Source organism: Aythya fuligula, chromosome 9 (genome assembly GCF_009819795.1).
Source record: "Aythya fuligula isolate bAytFul2 chromosome 9, bAytFul2.pri, whole genome shotgun sequence".
Taxonomy (NCBI): domain Eukaryota; kingdom Metazoa; phylum Chordata; class Aves; order Anseriformes; family Anatidae; genus Aythya; species Aythya fuligula.
In genome coordinates, this window is record NC_045567.1 from 9,271,898 (window position 1) to 9,294,321 (window position 22,424).

Consider the following 22,424-nt stretch of genomic DNA (forward strand, 5'->3'; position numbering starts at 1 on the left):
GTGAATTAGGAGTTCTTGCATTGTACTTTCTGATTGTGGCTTATTTTGTATTTCAGCTGTGGCCTGGCATCCTGTTCATGAAGGGCTGTTTGCCAGTGGGGGGTCTGATGGCTCTCTGTTGTTCTGGCATGTTGGGTACGTGGCATTTTTACCGGTGTATTGGAAAAGATGTTGATCAGATGTGCAAGCCATTATAACAAGCATAAAATATACTTTTCACCTTTGAATGCATGTGTATGGTATAATTTTGCTCTGTCACTGAGGATGTTTGTGAATAGGCTTCATTTCTGAAGTTGTTCTGTGCAGTTATATTTTAAAGGATACAATAGCTCATACAGAAAGTAGTCTTTCGTTGAGGGGGTGATGAATAATTGAAGTACCTAGTTTCTTAGGGTTTCTCATGAGTTGTTGTAATTTTGCTTTTAAATATACAGTTAACAAAATTATATATATTATATATTATATATATGTATATATATATATATAGTTTAAAAAAAATCCTATGACTGAATTATCTGCTAAGTACATGCAACAGAAAAAGAATTGAATTTTTTAGCAAAGTAGGGGACAGAGGAATAGGAACAACTGAATAGCAAAAGTTTTATATTGTATCTGTAGCAGATACTCGTGTGTGTAATGATTGATATTTTGATGCATCAGGGTTGAGAAGGAAGTTGGTGGAATGGAAATGGCCCATGAAGGAATGATCTGGAGTCTGGCATGGCATCCCCTTGGACACATTCTCTGTTCAGGCTCAAACGATCACACCAGGTATTTCAAAGTATTTAAAGAAAAGATCTAAGGGAATGTACATGCATTTAGAAACTGGAAGGGTGCATGGCATTGGTGAGCAAAGAATAGATCAGGATGGTTTTGATACACCAGCAGTAGGGGAAGCAGAAAGAAACTTATTTAAGTGGGAAGGCACTGATGTGTTTTACATGAAAAGGTAGAGTGTTGTCTCACTTATCTTTCACCTAAGGAAGCCTTAAGAAATGAAAGGTTTGGGGGTTGTATGAGTTCTGTACAGTTCGATATGGTAATTGTTGGGATTTTTTTGTTTGAACCTCAGAGCTGATGTTCAGATGCAGTGCTGAACTTGATAAGGAGGAGTTGAACCCTTGTATAGTCAAGAAATTAAAATTTAAATAAGCAAGCAGTAATTACATTAAAAGTACTTAATGTTCTTGACTTTCTACTGAGATCATATGGTTTCCCTTCACCAACAGCAAGTTTTGGACTCGAAATCGTCCTGGAGATAAAATGAGAGATCGTTACAACTTGAATTTGCTGCCTGGAATGTCAGAGGATGGTGTGGAGTATGGTAAGGCAATTTCCATGAGCATGGAGAAAAGAGGGTTTGGGGTTAGGAACAAGCCTAGGGCATTTAGCTAACATTAGAGTGCAGCTTCTGGGTAAGGTGATGAGACAGTATAGTATTGGTGACTAGCTAGATAAAGATATCTTTTCTTTACATAAATAATCTTATTCTCTATGTTATCAGCAAGCACTATTGCAACAATTTGTCATCTTTTCTTCCACAGCTCCAGGAGGTAAGACGTGCTCTGTCAGTCACAGAAAGGAGGTTTGGCTCTCCCTCTGGTGCTGTCTCCAGATTACTTTTCTTCTTGGAAATTTCATGTGACTGCAAGACTTTCTTCAGTCCTGAACTACACCAGGAAGACCTTTCAAATTATTCAACTTGACTCAAATCTTTAAAATTTTACCCTCCTCCCTTTTAAGAATTCTTGTAATTTTGTGCTGCTCAGGGTTGCCCAGCTCTACAGCATTGCCTCAGCAACCTTTTTTAATTCCCAGGATTGCATCTGTTTATTAATGTTTCTTATTACTTGCCCCTTTGGGTTTGGGAATGACAATTAAAATGCATTATTTTAATCTGATTTAAATTTTAAACTATATGCATTTGTTATTGCAAAAATGGGAATTGGTATGAGATGATATTTCCTTTTCGGACCCCCTACGCTAAATATCACTTTTCTTAAAAGTATATAATGTCTGTTCTTTTGGGGTGTTTTATGAATCTGTCAATTCTTTTAATATCTGTAATTAATGCATGAGATCTATAAACTGACCCAGCAGCTGTGAAATGCATAACGGTGAGAATGTGAGAAGCTGAAAGAATTAAATTATAACGTAAAGCAAAAGTTTTTGAAGTATAAATACTTATTGTTTTCCTGTAGATGATTTGGAACCCAACAGCCTAGCAGTTATCCCTGGGATGGGAATACCCGAACAATTGAAAATAGCCATGGAGCAAGAGCAGATGGGTAAGTAGCAGCTATAGGGAGGCATTTTCCTGAGCCATCCAGATGCTGTTTGACTTCTCTTTCATCCTTTCATATAATTGGGTAGCACAGCTGTTGTTTTCTGAGGTTCTTAACTGCATATTTTCAATGGAAAGGAAGAGTTGAGAACCTTGTGGTCTCTTCTGTTAAATAAACTGTAAGGAGAATAACAAGATTACTCTGTAACCTGTATTGCACCTTTTGCCTTTCCTGGTGTTAAAGGGAAAGATGAGTCCAATGACATTGAAATGACAATCCCAGGACTGGATTGGGGAATGGAGGAAGTAATGCAAAAGGACCAAAAAAAGGTGCCACAGAAAAAAGTGCCCTATGCAAAACCAATACCAGCACAGTTTCAGCAGGTAAGTACTGATAAACAACAAACACTGGAACCACTTATAATCCCAGCTTCAAAAAGTTTGTGGCTGTTGGAGTGTTTGGATTTCTGACATCATCTCTTGTATCAACATCCAGTGCAAAATAATTTGCCGCATTAGTTAAATTATTATTTAAGGATAAAATATTTTGTTAAATACCCTGTATCTGTACCTTAAAAGTTTATTAGATATGGGTGTTTTATTCAGCCTAATCTTCAGCTTCTGGATATCCATAATGTTCAGCATTCTGGCATACCTTTTCCCAGTGCAGTGTTACATTATATTACATGTGTAGCATTCCTTAGTATTAAGTTTACTTATTCTGTGTAGGCATGGATGCAGAATAAAGTTCCTTTGCCTCCCCCACCTGAGCCACTGAATGATAGAAAGGAAGATATTAAGCTGGAAGAGAAAAAGAAGACACAGGCAGAGATTGAACAGGAAATGGCAGCACTTCAGTACACAAACCCACAACTTTTGGAGGTAAGTACGTAAAGCCAGTTATTCGTTGGAGCTCAGCACTAAGTGTGTAGCTTGCTTTTGCAGTCTTGTTTTCACGTTTTCTCAAATGCGTCTAATTGAATGAGAATTGGATTCAGTGCATGATGCTATGATGCCACCAGTAAGGTTTCCACTTTTCAGTTAGTTATACCTGTTTATGATTCTGTAGTTGTATTTCTGTTAATTAAGAGGACAGTACTAAATCTTTCCAAACTCCTGAGGACGAGATAGCTGCTTCTGATTTTTAGTTGTTTCATGTTTTTCTGTGCTTAGTTGATTTTCTGTGTCTCTTTTTCTTTTTTGGACAGCAATTGAAGATTGAGAGACTTGCGCAAAAACAAGCTGAGCAAGTGCAGCCACCACCTCCAGGAGGTTCTCTTCATGGACCCCAGCCTTTTCCAGGGCAAGGCCCAATGTCACAGATGCCTCAAGGATTTCAGCAGCCCCTTCCACCTCAGCAGATGCCAATGAATATGCCTCAAATGGGACCTCCTGGTCCACAAGGACAATTCAGGCCTCCAGGACCCCAAGGACAAATGGGACCTCAGGGTCCTCCATTACATCAAGGATCTGCAGGTCCTCAAGGGTTCATGGGACCACAAGGACCTCCAGGCCCCCAGGGGCCTCCACAAGGAATGCCACGGCCTCAGGATTTACATGGACATCAAGGAATGCAGAGACATCCTGGCCCTCATGGGCCAATGGGGCCTCCAGGTCCACAGGGTAATGCTGGTCCACAAGGCCACTTAGGACCACAGGGCCTACCTGGGTCTCAGACTCATTTAGGACCGCAAGGTCCACCTGGCCCACAAGGTCACCTGGGTCCTCAAGGTCCACCTGGTGGTCAAGGATTGCAAGGGCCACCTGGTCCCCGAGGAATGCAAGGACCTCTTCCTCATGGCATGCAAGGAGCTCCAGGATCTCAAGGGATGCAGGGTCCTATATCACAAGGGCCTCTGATGGGACTTAATCCAAGAGGGATGCAGGGTCCACCAGGACCCAGAGATAACCAAGGACCTTCTCCACAAGGGATGATGATGGGTCATCCGCAAGAAATGAGAGGCCATATGCAAAGTGGTTTACTAGGACATGGTCCCCAGGAGATGAGGGGCCTACAGGGACCCCCGCCTCAAGGTACAATGTTAGGACCGCCACAAGAATTGCGTGGGCCACCAGGTCCACAAGGCCAGCAGGGACCTCCACAAGGCTCTTTAGTAGGGCCTCAAGGAAACATGCAAGGACCTCAGGGACAGCCGAATCCTTCAAGGGGGCCGCACCCTTCCCAGGGCCCTCTGCCTTTCCAGCAGCAGAAAACGCCTCTGTTGGGTGACGGGCCTCGTCCCCCGTTTAATCAGGTATGTGTCAATCTGTATAACAAGGAGAGTGTTCAGAGTGTGGGAACGATAATGTCACATGGTACAAATGCTGAGCAGGAGCAGAAGGTCTGGAGGTTAAATGGATTTACAAGATCTGTTTAACAAGGTCCGCCTCAGGAGAATCTAAATGATGATGAAAAAAGTTATGGAGCTTGGAAACAGCAGGGGTAACGGGAGAAAAGGATTACTAGAAATGCTGATAGAGAGATCAGTATCTGTTAGGAAAAATGTAACCATAAGAGAAACTCCAGACTTTTTAGTTTAAGGACACTAAATTGTCTTAAATGTGGAATTTCCTAGGGATGTAGGTAAGCACTAAGAAAAGTTAAATTTAAGCAAACTGAACATAAGAAATGTGTTAATTAAAACAAATTACTGTTGACTCTGAGTTGTCCCAGAGTACTTTATCAAAACTATGGGATGAATTTACCATAGATGCTGACACACCTGGAATCAGCGTAGGTCTGGTTGAGCTTTCCAGTTGAAACTAAATGCACAGGAGCATAACTATCCTGCTTCCTACACCGGTGTAGAAATTGTTTCGCCACCTTTATACCTTCTGGGCCACGAGTTAAGAGATGGGCTCTGCGTACCTGAGCTTGTTACTGCACCACGTGCTGCAGAATGCAAGGAGGGGGCACGGGTATTGGGCAGGGCTGGGTAGGACCAGTGGGTTGGTGGGGTGGGCGCTGGGCTGGAGCTGCTGTGCCGGCCATCAGGTGGCTCTGCGTGGTGCTGCCACGACACTCAGCTCCTGCAGGGCTCAGCAGCTCTGCAGTGTACCTGCACTCAGCTCACCTGGCATACTGGGGAGTGTTGTTTGTACAGGCACCGATCACATTTTCAGGGATTAAGTCTGGTTCAGCACCAGCCCGTCAGATGCCATCAGGTGTAACCTGCTGTGCCCTCTTCAGCACCGTTATTACGGGGTTATTCCATCTCGTAATCACCAGAGATACAGAGAGCTTACTGTACTTACTGCTCCTTACAAGTTCCCTGTTATCATGGCGCTGGTTTTGTACTTAAAACTTCTTGTTTATCTTCAGCTTTAAGGTGAATTTTGAAGGGGATGTTTGGGAAACAAATCTACTTATATGACTTTAAGTAATGTGGATTTTTTTTAAAACAAAAATAACTCTTCGAGTTGTACTGAACGGTTTCTAGCTAAAGCTTTGGACAGATATGGGTATACTTTGTGTGGAGTCCAGCACCAATCACAATAATGTGTGATGACATTGAAATGAACTTTGTCAGTGGTTGGACTTCAGAGATCAGAGTAGCCTACAAATTGTGTATTCGTTTGAGTATTTTTTCTTATGTATCAGCAATAACTTCCTGCGGACATCTGTAAATGTGTCACTGAGGTTTCAGAAACATCCAAGTTAAGAGAACAGGAATTGGTCCCACAAGTATTACTCATTTAATGCATGCTACCAGTTGTGGGTTTTGCTGGTATCCTAAGGGGACTAATTTCTCTATCTAAAAATCCTTACTGAGCATGTGTGTGTTTACATGCATGTGTTGGGCTGTCCTCGTCTGACCCTGCTGTTAACACTTGGGTCAGAATTCAGGAAGTTGCTTGTGACAGATGAACAGTTATTTTCACTGAATACTGCTCTCTGGAAGTCTTAATAAGAAAAAAAAAAAAAAGGTGGCCATTTTTTCCTTACTGTTAGCTTTAAGAAGCTAATGTCTTTATAAATGAACAGATTTTAAAATTCATAATGTTCCTGTCAGGTTTTGGTCTTGTTTGCTTCTGCGTAATATGACTATAATGGTAGTTCCCTACCTTGGAAATCTTTAACAGTAAACTTTGACATTTTTTTTGGTCCTAAATTTGATATTTCTCTTCCGTAAATTTGTACAAATTACTGACCTTCCTTTGCAATAACAGCAGAATAGGAATATTTATTTGCTTCATCGAGGGCTTGTGAAATTAATACTGCGTATTTGTAAAGGTTAATCTCTGGATAAGATAGCACCGTTACCTGCAGAGGTTTACTGCAGATGTGTAGGTGAGATGCACATCTCTTCCTGAACGTGGGAGCTGCTACTTTCTGCAAATACCTAACGGAACAGAAAGCTGGTTGAGAAGGAAATTGACTGAGATATGGCAAAATTGTGTTCTGGAGACGGGCACGTTGGTACTGAAATGCAGACGGATAAATACAGAATGTTGCCAGTTTGGCAGAAGTACTTTGGAGCCTTTTTTTTGCTATTGCTAATTCAGAATAGATGATTGTCCGATATCTAATCCTTCTGGTTAGATGTGCATCTTGCTTGCTGCTTAGGTGAGTCTCGTCTACATAGTGGAAAACTTTGGGAACTTGTGTTTTAGTTGAAATGCATTTTTTTTTCTTTGGATCAATACAAAACATTCTCTTCCCCTTGGGCACATACGTTTAACTACTACAGATAGATATCATGAAGTGGCTGTGCTCTTTGCACGCAGAGGCCAGACAAGCCAGTAAGGTGGAAGAGTTTTGTTTGCTTCTCCAGCTTACCTGCACTGTGCAGAACCTCAGCACGCCCCAGGGAGCCCCGATCAGGCTGTGCAGCAGCAGGAGGCAGCTCAAACACAGCCGCTTCCAGGGGCTGGTGGCAGCTCTGGGTGCAATCCGTCCTTCCGAACTGTGCAAGTTAGTTTTCCGTAACAATTTTGGGACCCATAATGTATTTTAAAATTAAAAGCATGTAAAAATGCATTGTGATGGTTCTGTCTATCTCGTCAAAGCATAGTTTGCTTGGAATAGAGGGTTTTGGCAAACGCTAGTGAACTTCATGTAGCGAGTACTAAGAAATAATGATTTGGTTAAACAGTGACAGTTTAAGAAGTTCAAGACTTTATTGTTAGTTAACGTATGTTAAATACATCAGAAATTATAAAACTCCAGCAAGGTTTTGGTCAGGAATGGCAGAAGCCCTGTGAGAGCTGGATCTTTCCTAGACGGGCATTTTGTTTGTTCTGGACTCAAGTTGTCATTCATTCCCTAGGAAAGTTGTGTGCTTTTTTCTTTAATAATCATTGGAAACAAGCCTTTTTTTTCCCCCCCAAAATGCATTACAAAAATACTCAATGCAAAGGTGATGTTTGTAGTACATGTTTGTGTGCTTTTGGTCACCTATATTGCAGTTCAATATAAAAGTTTAAGAATATAAAAACAGTATATAAAAACGGCATTTCAAGCTATGGTAGGAAAAATGCTCAAATGAACTTCCTGCTACTCTGCAGCACACAAAAATACACCCAAATAGCAGGATTTCTCAAAAGTAGGTTCAGACCATGAAAATCATTTAACTTCCATTCCTGGAGAGCTGAACTAGTACAATTACAACAAGGAAGTGTAGTTGTCAGTGTATTTGCAAATGGCCTGCATCTGGAAGGTTTTTACCAGCCAAAATAAAGGCCAAGTCTAAATCTCTCACTTGAAATGTTTTAGGAAAAAACGCTCTGTGTTTAGGGTTCTCTTGTATGTGATTTAGGGGGGATTTTTTTTTCGGTGATATCAACATAAAAGGTTTTGTGTACCAATCGTGCACATTTCAACTGTCTTGTTCAGTGATACATTTTTATTGTTGGATAATATTGCTGGGCAGTAAGTTGTGTACATGCCCCTTTCTAGTTTCAGTCAAATGCAGTCCCCAGGTGTCGACTTTTTATCTGGCCTTTCCTGCTGAAAGGCAGAATGAGACAGTTCAACCATGTTGTTTCCCAGCCATGTTTTCATATTGGGTCCAGCGTAATTTGGTACCTGCAGAGAAATGTTTCAGGGGTCCGTAACAGTGGTGGAATTTAAAGAACATTACTTTATCCTTCAAAATCCACAAACAAAAAAAGAAGATAAAAATAACCAAAGGCTTTACATCTACTTTAGTTTTTATTTGGGATGCTGAAAGTTTCACAAACCTCTGCTTACTGTGTTTGTGCCTGAGAATAGCAGGTGACTGCAGCTTCTGCTTTTAGACCTGCCATTGCTTAATAACCCATTAACAACTTGTCTCGTTGTGCTTAGCCAAGCATCCTAAGGGTTTTAATACTTTTCTTTTGATTTTAACTTTAGAATCAGGAAAAACAAAATGGACCACCACGTTAAAAATTAAACTCATGTATTTCCATGTTAAGCATTTACACAAGTTTAGAACAGAGATTCTCTGATACCACCAGCAGTAGTTGGTGGTTATTCCCCCACCCCAACATTGCTAATATTCTTATTATTGTTCCATTTTTTTTTTGTTCATTTCCAAAGCAAGCTTCTGGTCCATGTAGCTTTATAACAGCGTAAAAAACAGTACTTGTATTTTTCAAACAAATATACACAGTTCCCTTGTCTTTTCGAACAGGCAGATAAAACGTGAGCTTTTATCATCTTTGGTTGTCATGGATAAAAAGTTAGTCTTTGAAATGTTAAATTTTCTATAAAATTATGTATGCTGCTCAGACAGGGAAGGAAAAGTGTTAGTGATGTGAGCCTCTGAAAAATGAGGCTGAAACCACTGGGAAATCAGCTGTTCCTATTGTAAGAAAATGTGGTCTTTGTTTAAGCAAATAAATTTGGCTTACCCCCTTAGGAAATGCTTAAAAGCAAAAATGCTCATGCATGCTAATTCATATGGCTTCTCCTGTTATATGCTAATAGGACGGGCAGAACCCAGGTCCTCCACCACTGATACCAGGACTGGGGCAGCAGGGAGGACAAGGTCGTCTCGGCCCTCACAACCAAGGACCTGGTCTCAATAAAGGTAATTAAATACGTTGTCTGTTCTTCTGTGAGTAATTCTCCAAAAGGAAGCTGTTGAAGTGCAGCGCCTCTAGATAGAAAAGGGTGCAGCAGAACAAAGGGCCTTTGCTGAGAGGGAAGCTTCCGTAGGCTTGGGCTGGAATACAGAGGAAAAGTTTTTCCCCAAAAATTGTTTAATGTGAAATGTGTGGTGTATGCTTTCTAGAACTGTACAAACTAGAGCATCCTAGAGCATTTTTAGAAAACATTACAGAAATCTGCTATGATTTTTTCCCTCAAGGTGACTCCCGTGGTCCACCAAACCATCACATGGGCCCTCTCTCAGATAGAAGGCACGACCAGAACAGTGGTGGTCCTGATCATGGGCCTGAGAGAGGGTTGTTTCGAGGTGGCCAGGAGTGGGGTGATGGTAGAGACAGCAGGGGCATGCCAGATAGACGAGGACCTCACCCAGATTTCCATGATGACTTTGATCGACCAGATGACTTCCGTGACGACTTCCATCCAGATAAGAGATTTGGCCATCGATTACGGGAATTTGAGGGGAGAGGAGGCCCACCATTGCAAGATGAGAAATGGAGACGAGGTGGACCTGGGCCTCCCTTTCCTCCTGATCACAGGGAATTTGAAGGAGGGGGTTCAAACCGTGGCCCTCCTGGTGCTTGGGAAGGAAGGAGACCTTCAGATGATAGATATCCACGGGATCCTGAGGATGCACGGTTCCGAGGAAGACGAGATGAGAGGTAAGGATATGTCAACTCATTGTTTTTGGGTAAGGGGTGAATGGAGGGAATTCTTTTTTTTCCTGGTTTCCTTGTCATTAAGGAGTCTATCTGTTTCAGATTTATAAACTGGAAACCAATAAGGAAATGAAAACTCTAATATACCTGAGTATAGAGTCCATAAAATCATTCAGTAATAGAAGAAAACTTGAAAAATGGTCATTGTACACAGCAGCTTCCGTGTCTGTAAACAGTAAGTAAAGAGAAGGGAGGAAATTTGTAGAGAAGATCCAGTGACACAGGATGAAGATTTGAGATCGTTTTGATGAAAATTGAGAGGAAACTTGAAGGTTAAAGTGACAGACTTTTGAACACTAGAAGTGGAATTTGAGACTTGTCTCCAGTCACAAACCACAGGATGACTGTGGAGACTGTAGAATGAGATGTAATATACTTGTAAGGAGCAGGAACAGTGATCCTACTATCAAATATAAGGGGCAGAGCTACAGCATCTGTTGGACTGTTGAGACTATTTTCTCATGTTTTTGCTTGTAGGTATTTTATTTCTCTTTCTGACTGATTTCTTAATGCCAAACGAAGAACTCAAAAATAATCTAGTTTATAGCAATGTCCATGTCATTGCTCGCAATTTCCAAATAAATCACAAAGGGATGACTTTGCTTCTAGTTATTACTGTAAATATGGAGGAATTACTCAGCTGGCAAGATTACCTGTCATTGAAATTGCTCCAGATTTATGCTAGTTTAACGGAGTTAAATTTGGCCTCCCAGGTCTAAGCCTCTCACTGACCACCAACTCCACGTGTATAAAAATGTGTACTTTTACAAATATATTGTGGTCTCCACATAATGTGAATTTTGTGTGTTTTAGTTGCCTTTTTAATCATTTTCTTACATTCCTTTTACTTTGCATCTATACAGCTCTTCTTTTAGCTATTTTCTACCTAGCTCTGTAAAGATGTACCTTCGTTTTGTGTGAAGAGTATGAAAAGAAATGAACAGTAACTAAAAGAAGGTAACAATTAAAGCCATTTAAAAAAACAAAAGTTAAAATAGAATCCAAGCTGAATGGTCTGCATTATATAATTCTAAAAGACATAGCAGACAACATTTTTAGAAGCTCAGTAGAGACTTTTGGATCTTCTATTGGAAATGTGTAGGGACTGGGAAGAATTTTTTTTTTATTATTATCCTGATTTTAAAAAGGTTTCAGGAAGAGAGTCCAGGAATGTTTTTGACCTGTGAATCTGACTTCTGAACTAACAAGAGTCTGTTTGTCACAGTGCAAGTGTTTGGTACAGACCATTTAGTTTAAAGAGAGTCAGCACAGGGCTATAAAAGGCTTATTGTGCTTACAAGCTTAACGAATTCATCTGAGTGAAGGTGAATTAGATGCCATTTACTGCAGATGCTCAAGTGAACCTAAGAACCCCAACTACTCACTTAGCTGACTTGGTTTGGAATTTAGATTGTAATTGGTTTGATCAAGCATGAGAGGGAAGTGTATGTATGTGTGTTTCTCTCTAATTTCCCGTCCTTTTCATCCCTGTCCTGTTCTTACTCTACCTGTGCCTATCAACACGATGCTTCTACCGCAGAGACCTGCCTCTTCCTGCCTGCTAATCTGCAGTGTATAGCTCTGTACATTAAGGTCCTAGGCCTCAAGGAAGAAGATCTGAGAGCAGTCAAACAGGAACTGAGCCCTATACAAGGCAGGGTTTTACATGTGACTGATATGAAAAAGTGAAAAAGGAGATACAAAACACAATATTAGGAGCTGTGGCTATGTCAGGCATAGGCATGATAGATTTCAGAGCTAAACTTTGTCCATGAGGTTGCCTGGAAATAAAAGGCAAGGCCCTATTCCTGGTAGCCATGGGACCTCGTGTTGCAAATCTTGGTAACTTACAAGCTAAGCAGAATCACACCAAGTCAGTATTAAAAATGGGAGACCCTCTAAAGAGTATCTAGAGGACTGTGCTGTTTCAAGGCTAAACAACATTGCTATGTGGTTATTTGAACCATTTGTACCTGAAACTGTTCAGTTTGTTTTCACAAATAATCCAGGTTAATGTAAAATGGTTCATTGTCCATATACAGCACTCCCTCCATCCACTGTTGCTGTACAGGCACAGCAGCCTCCTTTCTGTATTGTGTTTGTTTTCTGGGAGGTGGAGACAGACCTATTGTTTTTAATTAAAAAAATGTAAAAGTTTAAAAATATTGTATTGTGTTATGACTACTGTTAAAATATTTAAATTTGTAATTAAAAGGTTAATGTTGTTAAAATTCTAAATAAAAGTATCTAAAGTTTTGCTTGTAATAGGATGCACTGTGTCGTTAATGAGCTGGGGAAGGGGATGCTGCACAAAGCCACGACCACCTGAATATTATGGTGCTGCAGTTTGGCCAGTGTGGAACTGGGAGAAGAGGGGAGGTGGGGGGTGGCATCAGTGTGAACGGGGAAAGAGAGAGCTCAGCATTATCACTGCTGTCACTGAGGGGTGGGCAGGAGCAGAGTGGGAACGCACTGTGAGGACTCCCGAACCACTGTGCCTACGCCACCTAAACATCCCCCTGTGCTCGCACAGAAATTGTAGGAGCTGAGCTGTAACCTGAGAGAGCCCTACCAGCTGGTGGTACTGCGCACCTCTGGAGTCGCAGTAATACACAGAGCATGTATGCAGTCTGACAAGCACTACAAGTGTTTAAACTGGTACTGTAAAAACCAGACCTGCTGGCATTCATGCAGCCATCTGTAGGCTTACCTGAAGTGGCACTGACAGTTAAGAAGGAACCGTTCTCCTCTCTGAAGGTCTGTGTTTAAAGCCCCAGTGTGATACTGGAGGAACTATACTGATTTCAGATGAGACGCAGAACCCAGTCCTATCAAATTACTGAAGATGCCCTGGTACTTACAAGAAGGATATTACTGACTTCAGGCTCATAACTACATTTTGCAAAACAAAATTATTCGTTATTGCGGTTGGATAAGCTGCTCTTGAGGTTGTAAAGGCCACTGTGCACACTGCTCAGCGATCAGCATTCCTACAGAGCCAAGTACAGTCTAGAATCATTTCCTGAATCTGTAAACTTTAAAAAAAATCCTCAAAGAATGGGATGAATAAGATAATGTTCTAGCAAGAGTTCAAAATCGACAGGAATTTATGCTGGAATGTTCACTGTAGCCTTGACTCTCATTGCTTGCATTTTTTCACTTTGTTTTTATCATTAAAAGGGAAGGGAAAGTAAGACCATCACAGCTAAGGGAAATTCACTTGTCTTTTTCCTTACCTTACCTTATATCTATCATCACTCAGTGATTTTTTGTTTCCCTTTTCATTAAATTAATGCAATATATTTGACAATATTTTTTCTTGTGTGAAAAAAACGACACAGCAGAAGAAAATGAGGAAAAATATCAAAACGAAGTTCTCAAGGGCAGAAAATAAGCACTTTTCCACCCACAAATCCTATTTGAATGATTGTATGGTGCTATAAGTATTAAGTGAAACAGTTCAGAAAAGGATTATTAAGCTGAAGCTGTCTCAAGATTATCCATGTAAATTCTGCCTATAAACCACCTTTGTACCATGTTCTTTCTTGTAGCTTCAGAAGAGGAGGACCCTCAAGACATGAGGGCCGGGGACCCAGGGGGAGAGATGGCTTTCCTGGTCCTGAAGATTTTGGGCCAGATGACACTTTTGACTCTCCAGATGAAAACTCAAGAGGAAGGGACCATGGTGTTCGGGGGCGAGGTCGTGGTGCACTCAGAGGTGAGGGGAACATTTTTCCACACTGAGATACAAGGATAAGGAACCAAAGACATTTCTTGGGCAAATTGCAGTAGTTTCATTAATACGATGTCTCTTCTCATTCTTGTTCCCTGCATCTCTTACTGCTCAGGGGGCCGGAAGGGTCTACTTCCTACTCCTGATGAATTTCCACGCTTTGAAGGTGGGCGGAAACCAGAATCCTGGGATGGAAACAGAGAACCAGGTAAAAAAAATAATAAAATATATATATATATATATATATATATTAAAAAAAAAAGTTGAGGTTTGCTTCTAATAATAGACTAGACTTCTAAAACATAATCACTTCAAGAAAAATGTCACTATTTTGCCTGTACTTCTTATGCTCACTGTTAGTCTTTTATCACCAGAGAAACAAAAGGTAGTTCCTTGGACTTCTAACTTTAGAAACCACTTAACCGTCCACAATTTTACTGTCACTAAATGCAGCAGTCTCACTGAATAAAAAATGTTTGTGGTTTTAAAATCTTAAGTTGAAATCTTATACGGTCCAAAGCTGCATGTTGTTTTTCACCTGTGGGTGACTGCGGCATAACTTGTAGATTTTTGATATATATACTAATGCCAATAGGAATCTTTCACTTTGATGCCATCGTCTTTATTGTTTGCAAAAATAATGTTTTTAGCTGCAACGTGTGACAGCATATTGATACTAATATTTGTGTTACTAAAGGAACGTATATAATTACATATAGGGTCAAAACTGAAATTCAGAACGTCATGGAAAAAGTGAGCACAAGTGACACGTGAATCATGAAAGGAACTTGTGATCATCTTTAAAATGCATGAAAATATACTGAAAAGAAAGCTTTAAATCCTTCACTTCTTTCTTCCTCATCATCTTTTAAAACTTTCTTATCTTTAGATTTCTTGCAACTTTTACTCATCCAGTGTTTGCTTGTTTGCCTTTTTAGCAGGTGGGGGAAGCTTTATGCAATTCTAACTCAAAATTTTGTGCCCTATAGCATGGAAAGTGTGTACGTTTATATGACTGCCTCTGAAAATGAGAGATAATGATCAGATGAACACTACTTAATGATCCTGTTTTTTCTCATGATCAGGTCCTCGTCCAGATCATCCTCCTCATGACGGGCATTCTCCAGCTAACCGAGAACGTTCTTCTTCGCTCCAGGGCATGGACATGGCCTCATTGCCACCACGTAAACGTCCCTGGCACGATGGACCAGGGACCTCTGACCACAGAGAAATGGATGCTCCAGGTGGACCCCCAGAGGAGAGGGGCAAAGGTAAGAAGTCCATTATATTGAAAACCTTACGTAACACTGGCACATTTTTCAACAGTAGTCTCACTCAGAATTTTTTTTAAGAAGCATAAACTCTTGACATACACAACACACAGAGATGCAGCTCTGGAACTTAATATTGCAGAGTGTTTTCTTAAATAAATTTTAAAAAGTAAAATACTGCTTTTCTCTTGTTTGAAGCCTGTCATTCACTAATTTAATTCATTGATGTCTTCCATTTTAATTGATCTTTATTATCTCTGAATGTCACCTCTTACTGTATCAAACTTCACGTTTCCAACCTGAACTAGCTCTTCTCCATGTCAGAGCCCTGATCTGCTCATCTTTTGTCTCTGGAACGCTTTTCTGTATCTTTTGCTATCCTTATTACCTTGCCTGTATCTTTTTCACTTTCAAATGGGGTAACAAAGAATTGCACACACTATTTAAGATGTGGTTTAACCATTAATTTCTTCAGTTCACTTGGTTTTATTGTATTTCCTCCATTCTTTCCTAATAGCTCCTGATAATCACATCTGACTTTTTAACTATTACTGAACATTCACATGACACTTTCTTCAGTTAGCTACTGCAACCCGCGAAGTATTTTCTTTTGAGTCTAAGAGCTGGTTCATAGCCTATGACTGTGTATCCAGTTTCCAAAATAATCTTAGCCCCACACCAGTTCTTGGCCCCTTTTCTTATAAATCTGATTGCCGTTATCTTTTTAAATAATGTCCTTATATTGATTACCCACTGTTTTGTAGCGATTAGTAACCCTGATCCTTCTCAGTTGCTTCCAAATGTTGAGCTGCCAGCCTATAGTTGACATTTTTGTCAGCCCTCTGCTGCACAGCTTTGCCTTTGATGCCATTCAATGTCATCCTGCTTCTGTTATTGTAGTTCTGAAGCTCATCTAGTTTAGAGTGTATGCCAATCCTCTGTGTGGACTGTATTTCCAATCTTGTATTAACAGCAGGTTTCATCATTACTTCACAGATGTTCTTAGTAAAACTCCACTGGTAAACTCCCTCTATATCATTTTTCCTTTCAAAACAGAATGTTGTGTTTTCCCTGTTAGCCATAGCATGTATGTCCATAAAGCACTTTTACCATTTATTTTTTGAAAACACTGCTTCTGTTATTTAGGGCTAATGACCTGTTTTTTTGTTTTTTGTTTTTTGTTTTTTTATTATGATTTTAACTTACATATCAGTACTAAAATGATCTATGAGAAGTAGAAAATCCTGAAGTTCCTGGCAGTAAGAGCTTGTGTAGTTTATATTCACACATAGTAATAAAATCAAGCATCTTCCCATTATTTCTAGAAAAAAAAAAAAGGAATCTAACAGTAACATTACTCATTGTTCTCACCACCAACCTCAACTGATCCATCAGTGCAATGTTGTGTTTAGGAGAAAAAAAAAAAAATTTTGCAATAAACACATACAAAGAACCACAGATGGTCTTGAAAGATAACAATCAGGTATGCCTGGCAGTTTTGAGGACACTATAACTATCGTTGATCTGACTTATTTAAGTACTTGCTGACTAGATCAGACATAATCTCCTATACTCCCCAAAGAATTGTTTGATTGCTGTCCATCTTCTGGACTGTCACAGAGATACTGAATCTATTTAAGAAAAAAATGGATAGAGGGAGCAGGCAAAAAACTATAGGTCCCAACTATATTCAGTTTCTGACTGTTTGTACCACCAGAGAGCTACCTAAGCAACAGTGTGTCTGAGAAGAAGTATGGCTTCAGTTCAAAATCAGTAACATTGTGCTTCATTTTTAGGACGTGGCAATTCAGGACCATCACAGAGAGTGCCAAAATCTGGGAGGTCTAATTCTTTAGATGGAGACCATCATGATGGATTCCACAGAGATGAAGCTTTTGGTGGAGGACCTGCAGGAGGCAATAACCCTTCTAGAGGAGGAAGGAGTGGAAGTAATTGGGGAAGAGGAAACAACATGAACTCTGGTCAGTCAAGAAGAGGAGCATCTAGGGGTGGTGGAAGAGGCCGATAGAAGAGGCTTTGACTGGGTCACACCCAGTCCTTGCTGGACAATATTTAAATAGACTGCTACTATGGACTCAAAGAGAAAGTAACCCTGCAACAACACAAACCTGGATTCTTAACTGGGATAACTGAATGTGCATTAATTAGTTCCTAACAAGGGTCTTTTCCTAGATCAGCCAACTGCTACTAGCTGCAGTATTGCAGCTAGCTTTCTGTTTTGTCCTCTCCATCCCTGTTTTCCTCACCTTCTTTTACCTACTTTGTTTTGTGAAGAGCTGGAATTTTTTTTAGTGTTGAGACATGGAGCACCTCCACAGATTTCAGTTCACCTCCAGACAGAAACTTGTTTCTATATGTACAGTTTGTCAGAAGAGTTACGTTGTTTTTTTGTATGAATACAGAATGTAATTTGTGCAAAAATTAACGAAAAAGTCAACGCTGTGTGATTCTTTACTCACCTATTACTATAAAGTGTCATCATTAAGCAAACTTGTGTATCAGATGGAACAACAGAACTACCTCCTGCAATCTCAACTGTTTAAAATACTAATAGCTTATTCCTAGTTTTTTGGTTTATCATGTATAGAGAACTTTTTTCACCTTTAGACACAGCTGTCTATGAAAACAAGTGGTGCTGACGTTAAAATTCCAAAACACAGGAAATCATCGCTGCTTGCTAGTCTATCACCCTGAAAGAGAAAAACGTGGAACACCGTTTAGAAAAAGTTGTCATAGACATAGTGTGAGTTATAACCTGGCCCACTAGCAAAAAGGACAGCATGACAAGTATTGTCATTCTACACTTCATCTGGGTGAGTCAAATACATGTGTTCGCAGGAGCAAAACACTTTACACTTAAAGAAATTGGGGAAGAAGTTTCAGAGCTTGATTAATATGGATGCATATGTTTTACAGTGGCTGTAGCATACATCGCTTAAAGATACGGGTGTCCAGCAGAGTGATCCATTCAAATACTGAAGTGCAAACCTTGATAGTTGATGGCTTTCATCTTAACATTTCCAAATACTTTTAGGGTATGGTTCCCTAGTTTTACTGGGGGGGAGATGAGCAGAAGTTATTTCTATTTCCCACATTTCATAATAAAGCTGCTTACCAAACCAACCACGACTTTCCAATTTCCCCATAAACTGTTCATATCAATCATCTCCAGTCACTAGGCTCCTTTAATGTCTAAAGCCTGGATGAAAAGTTTATTACGTAAGGACATACTCTAAAGGCAGCTCTCAAAAAGGTCCTAAATTAAAAGTATAGGACAAAGTATAGCAAAAACTATCACTACTTGGCTTTTTTTCTTTTTTTTTTTTTTTTTTCTTTCTCTCTCCACTTGAATTTCAACGAATGGTTTCTGTTGGAGGGGACCCTAAAGACAACTTAGTTCCACCCCACCTGCCCACAGCCCAGGCTGCCCCCAGCCCCATCCAGCCTGGCCTCAAACACCTCCAGGCATAGGACAAACACAAGCTCCTCTGGGCAGCCTGGGACAGTGCCTCACCGCCCTCATGGTAAAGAATTTCTTCCAAATGTTTAATCTAAATCTTCCATCTTTTAGTTTAAAGCTGTTAGAATATTCATGATAATAAGGCAACGTAGCTCCGTAGCTGACAAAGGCACTGCAACAACTTAGCAATACGCAGCAGCTGTCACATTTTTTTTTTAAAGACTGACTTAAGTCCTTACGATCTACCTTTTTTAAAGAGATCAAAGTGTAGATGCTAAACTGCTGTTCTCTTGATTTGGTCATGGTTAGTTTTTTTTTTCTTAGTTTTTAACTTGTAGTGTGCAAAATGGCACGTGAAAATTACAGTAATTAACTGAAAGGAATCTGAAAGGAATTGACTGGGGAAAAAGCTGAGATACACCTAATGTGACAGTTTTTCCTTTGAGGGAAAAAAAAATACGTTGCTTTTACCTCTACCTGTAGAGGGGCTGTGGTTGCTTTTGGTGTAGGATCACTTTTAAGTTAGGATTGCTTTTAGGTTTTGATGATTAATGCTGACAATTTAATCATCAGCAAAGGAGAAAGCCTTTTTTTTTTTTTTTTTTTTTTTTTTTTAATATAAGCCCTATGTATTTTGCATACGCGGCTGAAAGTGACTCTGCTAGTAGTTAGAATACTTGATTTAGAGGATGAGCTTTTGGCCCTTAATTAAGCTACAGTCCTCTGCAAGAAAAAATGAGTCTACCTAGTAACAGGCAACACAGGTTTCTGTATTTAGACAAAATGGAAAACACTTATTGTACTTGGTGTTACATTCTTCATGAGTGCCAGCTTTTTAAATTAGGTAGAATTTTTGAAGTATTCTGTGGCCATGGAAGGTGCAAAAACAGTCGAGAAAACTGGATTAGCTAGCTTTCATATAAAATCTTGAAGACCACAGCATATCAGAGGAGACAGAAGAAGGTTCCCAGTCTGACTGCTGAAAAATGGATGAAATTATTTAATGGGAATATGCTTCTGTCCTCTCCAGGTGAAGTTCTTTCACCAGCACTGCACGTAGAATCCTTACACTCTACCTGCTTACAGCTTCACCTTGTCTAACACTTACTTTGATATTGATGTTAGAAATAAGAATAATTTTATATACTATAGCTTAGGAGTTATAAAAGTAAGAAAACTAATTTAATGCTATTCCAAATGGCTCTGACCTTCATTTTTAGGAAAAAAGTGACCAGTAGTTGAATGTCTATACTGACATTTGGTACACAAAGAGTTTTATTAAAACAATCTATGTACATTTAAGTACTTCCATTTAACAATTTTGGTTTAATTAAGAGCAGCTATTATGTTGATAGGTTAAACCCTACATAGCGATAGCGGACGTGTATTGCAGTGTTTGGCTCTGTGTTGTATGTGAGGCACGTACACTCAATGAGACAGCCACTGGGGCTTGGAGTTGGTTAGGCCAGGCACTCCATCTACCTGCAGCAATGCACTGAAGTACCAAGCACTCACCAGGGACCACCAGCCACCTTTGTACAGCTGCTTGGTTTCTGGATTGACACAGAGCTATGCTGGCTGAAGCAAGCTCCGACCAGCAGCAGATCTGTTCTTGAAGGTCATGCTGTGACAGCAAGCGGTTCCTGACCGGTTTGAAAAAGTGAAAAAGAAACATATATCCAGAAGAAAGTCTTAAAAGATGAAGCTATCCCTTTGTGGTCCGAGTATTTGGTACCTCACAGCAGCTGTACGGCAGCCCTACGGTTAGCACCTGTCCCTTGCCCACCGCCATGCAAGCCAGACTCCCCTCACAGCTACGGCTAGGCGTCGTGACCCGCAGCCCCACCACGGTTGGTTTCACTTACTGGACGGCATTTTAAAGACGGCTTTTCTTTCTCTATGCAGTTTATGGGCACGCAGTGCTCGTGTTCACTACCGGTCCGGGCTGGCTGACGGCTGCGCTGCGCAGCGACCGAGTTTGTGTTGGGACCGCGGGGCTCAGCGCGGGCTGGGGGCAGCGCCAGAGCCGCTGGCTGCGAGCCGAGCCCCGCTGGGCTCCGTGTCCGCGGGGGCACCGCTCAGTCCCACGCGGGGCGGCCGGGCCGCCGCGTCCCGCTGCCGCCGCTCTCACTCACGCTTCGCAGCAGCCACGCGGGTCCGGTACTCGCGGGGGGGGCCGGGGCTGCGGGGCTGACTCGGCGGTGAGGCGAGGGAGGGAGGGGGGTGGGAGCCGCGAGCAGCCCCCGGCGGGCCGGCGGGGGGCGAGGCGAGCGGCGCGGGCGTCCTCCTTCAGCCTTCCTCCTCCTTCCTCCTCCTCCTCCTCGCCGGGCTCACAGCGGCAGCACCCTGCGGCGCAGCGCGGCGCCCCCGAGCCCTGCGAGGCGGCGCAGGCCGGCGGCGCCCCCGGGCAGCGCGTCCAGGAGCGCGGCGGCCGCGGCCCCGAGCTGCGCGGCGGCGCCCAGCGCCGTGAGGGGAGCGCTGCGCAGCCCCAGCGCCGCGTACAGCGTCCAGCACAGCGCGGCCGCGTACAGCGCCGAGCCGCGGCCGGGCCGCCGCAGCAGGGCCGGGCCGCGCAGCAGGGCGGCGGCGGCCAGCGCGCAGAGCGAGCCGAGGGACCAGAGCAGCGCGAACTTGCGGGCGCGGAGCAGCAGGAGCGGCGCGTACAGCGCGGCCAGCCCGAAGCAGAGGGCGGCCAGCAGCGCGCACAGCCCGGCCGCCGCCAGCCGCTGCCAGCGCGACAGCCCCGGCAGGCACGGCTCCGTCTCGGCCGCCCAGGGCCAGCCCCAGCCCGGCCAGCCGCCCGCCCCGCCGGCCGCCGCCTCCTCTTCCTTCTCCTCCTGCTGCTGCGGGCCGGCGGCGGGCGGGCCGGGGGCTTGGTGCCGGGCCAGGTAGTCCCGCAGCTGCTGGCCCAGGTCCGCCATGGCCGGCTCGCCCCCGCCGCTACCGCGCGCCGCCCGCCCGCCCCGCCGCCATCTTACGCGGCGGCCGCATCCGGGCTCGCATCGCGGCCATCCGCGGCGGGGCGGGGCGGGCCGCGCCTGCGCCGTGCTGCCAGGCGCTGAGGCGGCACCGGCACCGGCGGCGGCGCTCGGGGGCCGCCGCGGGAGGGGAGCCCTCGGGGCGGCTGCGAGCCCGGTGAGCCCCGCGGGGGCGGCCGGTGCGGGTGGGCAGCAGCCTGGCACCGCCCCGCGGCTCCCCAGGCTCAGCCCCAGCAGCCTCACGTTTCCCCAGGGGGGGCTGCCAGGAGGCGGGCGCTGCCCGCTGTGAGGCGTTCAGGTGCCGTTACACCGGGGGAGACAAACGGACGGGCTGACTGGGAGCTCGTCTGTGTGCGCAGCCACAGACCAACACCCCTGTTGAACTGTTGGCTGTTAATTAACGAGGTTGCCTCTTACTCGTTTTCCGACCGACCATTAAAATATGAGCATCGATCTCAGTCCATTACCCTGTTTTAAACAAAGAACTAAAAATACTCAATCCGTTACCTGCTTAAATAAAGCATTATAACCCCGTTCCCGCGGGTGACAGGACCCGCGGGAACGGGGTTAAGCTGAGGCAGGGGAAATTTAGGCTGGACGTCAGGAGGGGGTTCTTCACAGAGAGGGTGGTTGCACACTGGAACAGGCTCCCCAGGGAAGTGGTCACTGCACCGAGCCTGTCTGAATTTAAGAAGAGATTGGACTGTGAACTTAGGCACATGGTCTGAACTTTTGGGTAGACCTGTGCGGTGTCAAGAGTTGGACTTGATGATCCTTAAGGGTCCCTTCCAACTCAGGATATTCTATGATTCTATGATTCTATGATTAAAAAATCCCAAGTGCTAGGTTAACCTGTATGATT

The 22,424-nt window shown here is 42.9% G+C and overlaps 3 protein-coding genes across 8 annotated transcripts in view; 2 read left to right on the forward strand and 1 right to left on the reverse strand.

Annotated features, from left to right (window-relative positions):
- Positions 1-17,561, forward strand: part of WDR33 (WD repeat domain 33) — a 67,721-nt gene extending 50,160 nt beyond the window's left edge. The window contains exons 10-23 of one of the 5 annotated variants that reach the window (XM_032193592.1): positions 57-135; positions 661-771; positions 1,230-1,324; positions 1,545-1,553; positions 2,202-2,288; positions 2,529-2,668; positions 3,014-3,166; positions 3,493-4,539; positions 9,198-9,300; positions 9,580-10,042; positions 13,651-13,817; positions 13,948-14,040; positions 14,918-15,103; positions 16,900-17,561. In XM_032193592.1, coding sequence (XP_032049483.1) covers positions 57-135; positions 661-771; positions 1,230-1,324; positions 1,545-1,553; positions 2,202-2,288; positions 2,529-2,668; positions 3,014-3,166; positions 3,493-4,539; positions 9,198-9,300; positions 9,580-10,042; positions 13,651-13,817; positions 13,948-14,040; positions 14,918-15,103; positions 16,900-17,132 — 2,966 coding nt within the window. In that variant the 3' untranslated portion in view covers positions 17,133-17,561. Of the gene's footprint in view, positions 1-56; positions 136-660; positions 772-1,229; positions 1,325-1,544; positions 1,554-2,201; positions 2,289-2,528; positions 2,669-3,013; positions 3,167-3,492; positions 4,540-9,197; positions 9,301-9,579; positions 10,043-10,141; positions 12,235-13,650; positions 13,818-13,947; positions 14,041-14,917; positions 15,104-16,899 lie in introns of those variants that run through there. The other 4 variants (XM_032193593.1, XM_032193595.1, XM_032193597.1 and 1 more) reach the window with 4 other exon arrangements.
- SFT2D3 (SFT2 domain containing 3) lies at positions 13,955-21,512 on the reverse strand. The gene is made up of 3 exons (XM_032193608.1): positions 20,450-21,512; positions 17,726-17,814; positions 13,955-14,017 (listed from the first exon to the last, which is right to left on the reverse strand). The coding sequence occupies exon 1, from the start codon at positions 21,503-21,505 to the stop codon at positions 20,915-20,917; it is 591 nt and encodes a 196-aa protein (XP_032049499.1). The 5' UTR covers positions 21,506-21,512; the 3' UTR covers positions 13,955-14,017; positions 17,726-17,814; positions 20,450-20,914.
- LIMS2 (LIM zinc finger domain containing 2) overlaps positions 20,721-22,424 on the forward strand; it is a 36,785-nt gene continuing 35,081 nt past the window's right edge. Inside the window, exon 1 of one of the 2 annotated variants that reach the window (XM_032193606.1) lies at positions 20,721-20,739. The gene's annotated coding sequence lies outside the window, so the exon portion shown is untranslated. Of the gene's footprint in view, positions 20,745-22,424 lie in introns of both variants that reach the window. The other variant, XM_032193607.1, reaches the window with a different exon arrangement.

What these genes read in the sequence shown, in the direction of transcription:
- SFT2D3 (XM_032193608.1), bottom strand. Translation starts at nt 21,505, where the DNA reads ATGGCGGACCTGGGCCAGCAGCTGCGGGACTACCTGGCCCGGCACCAA.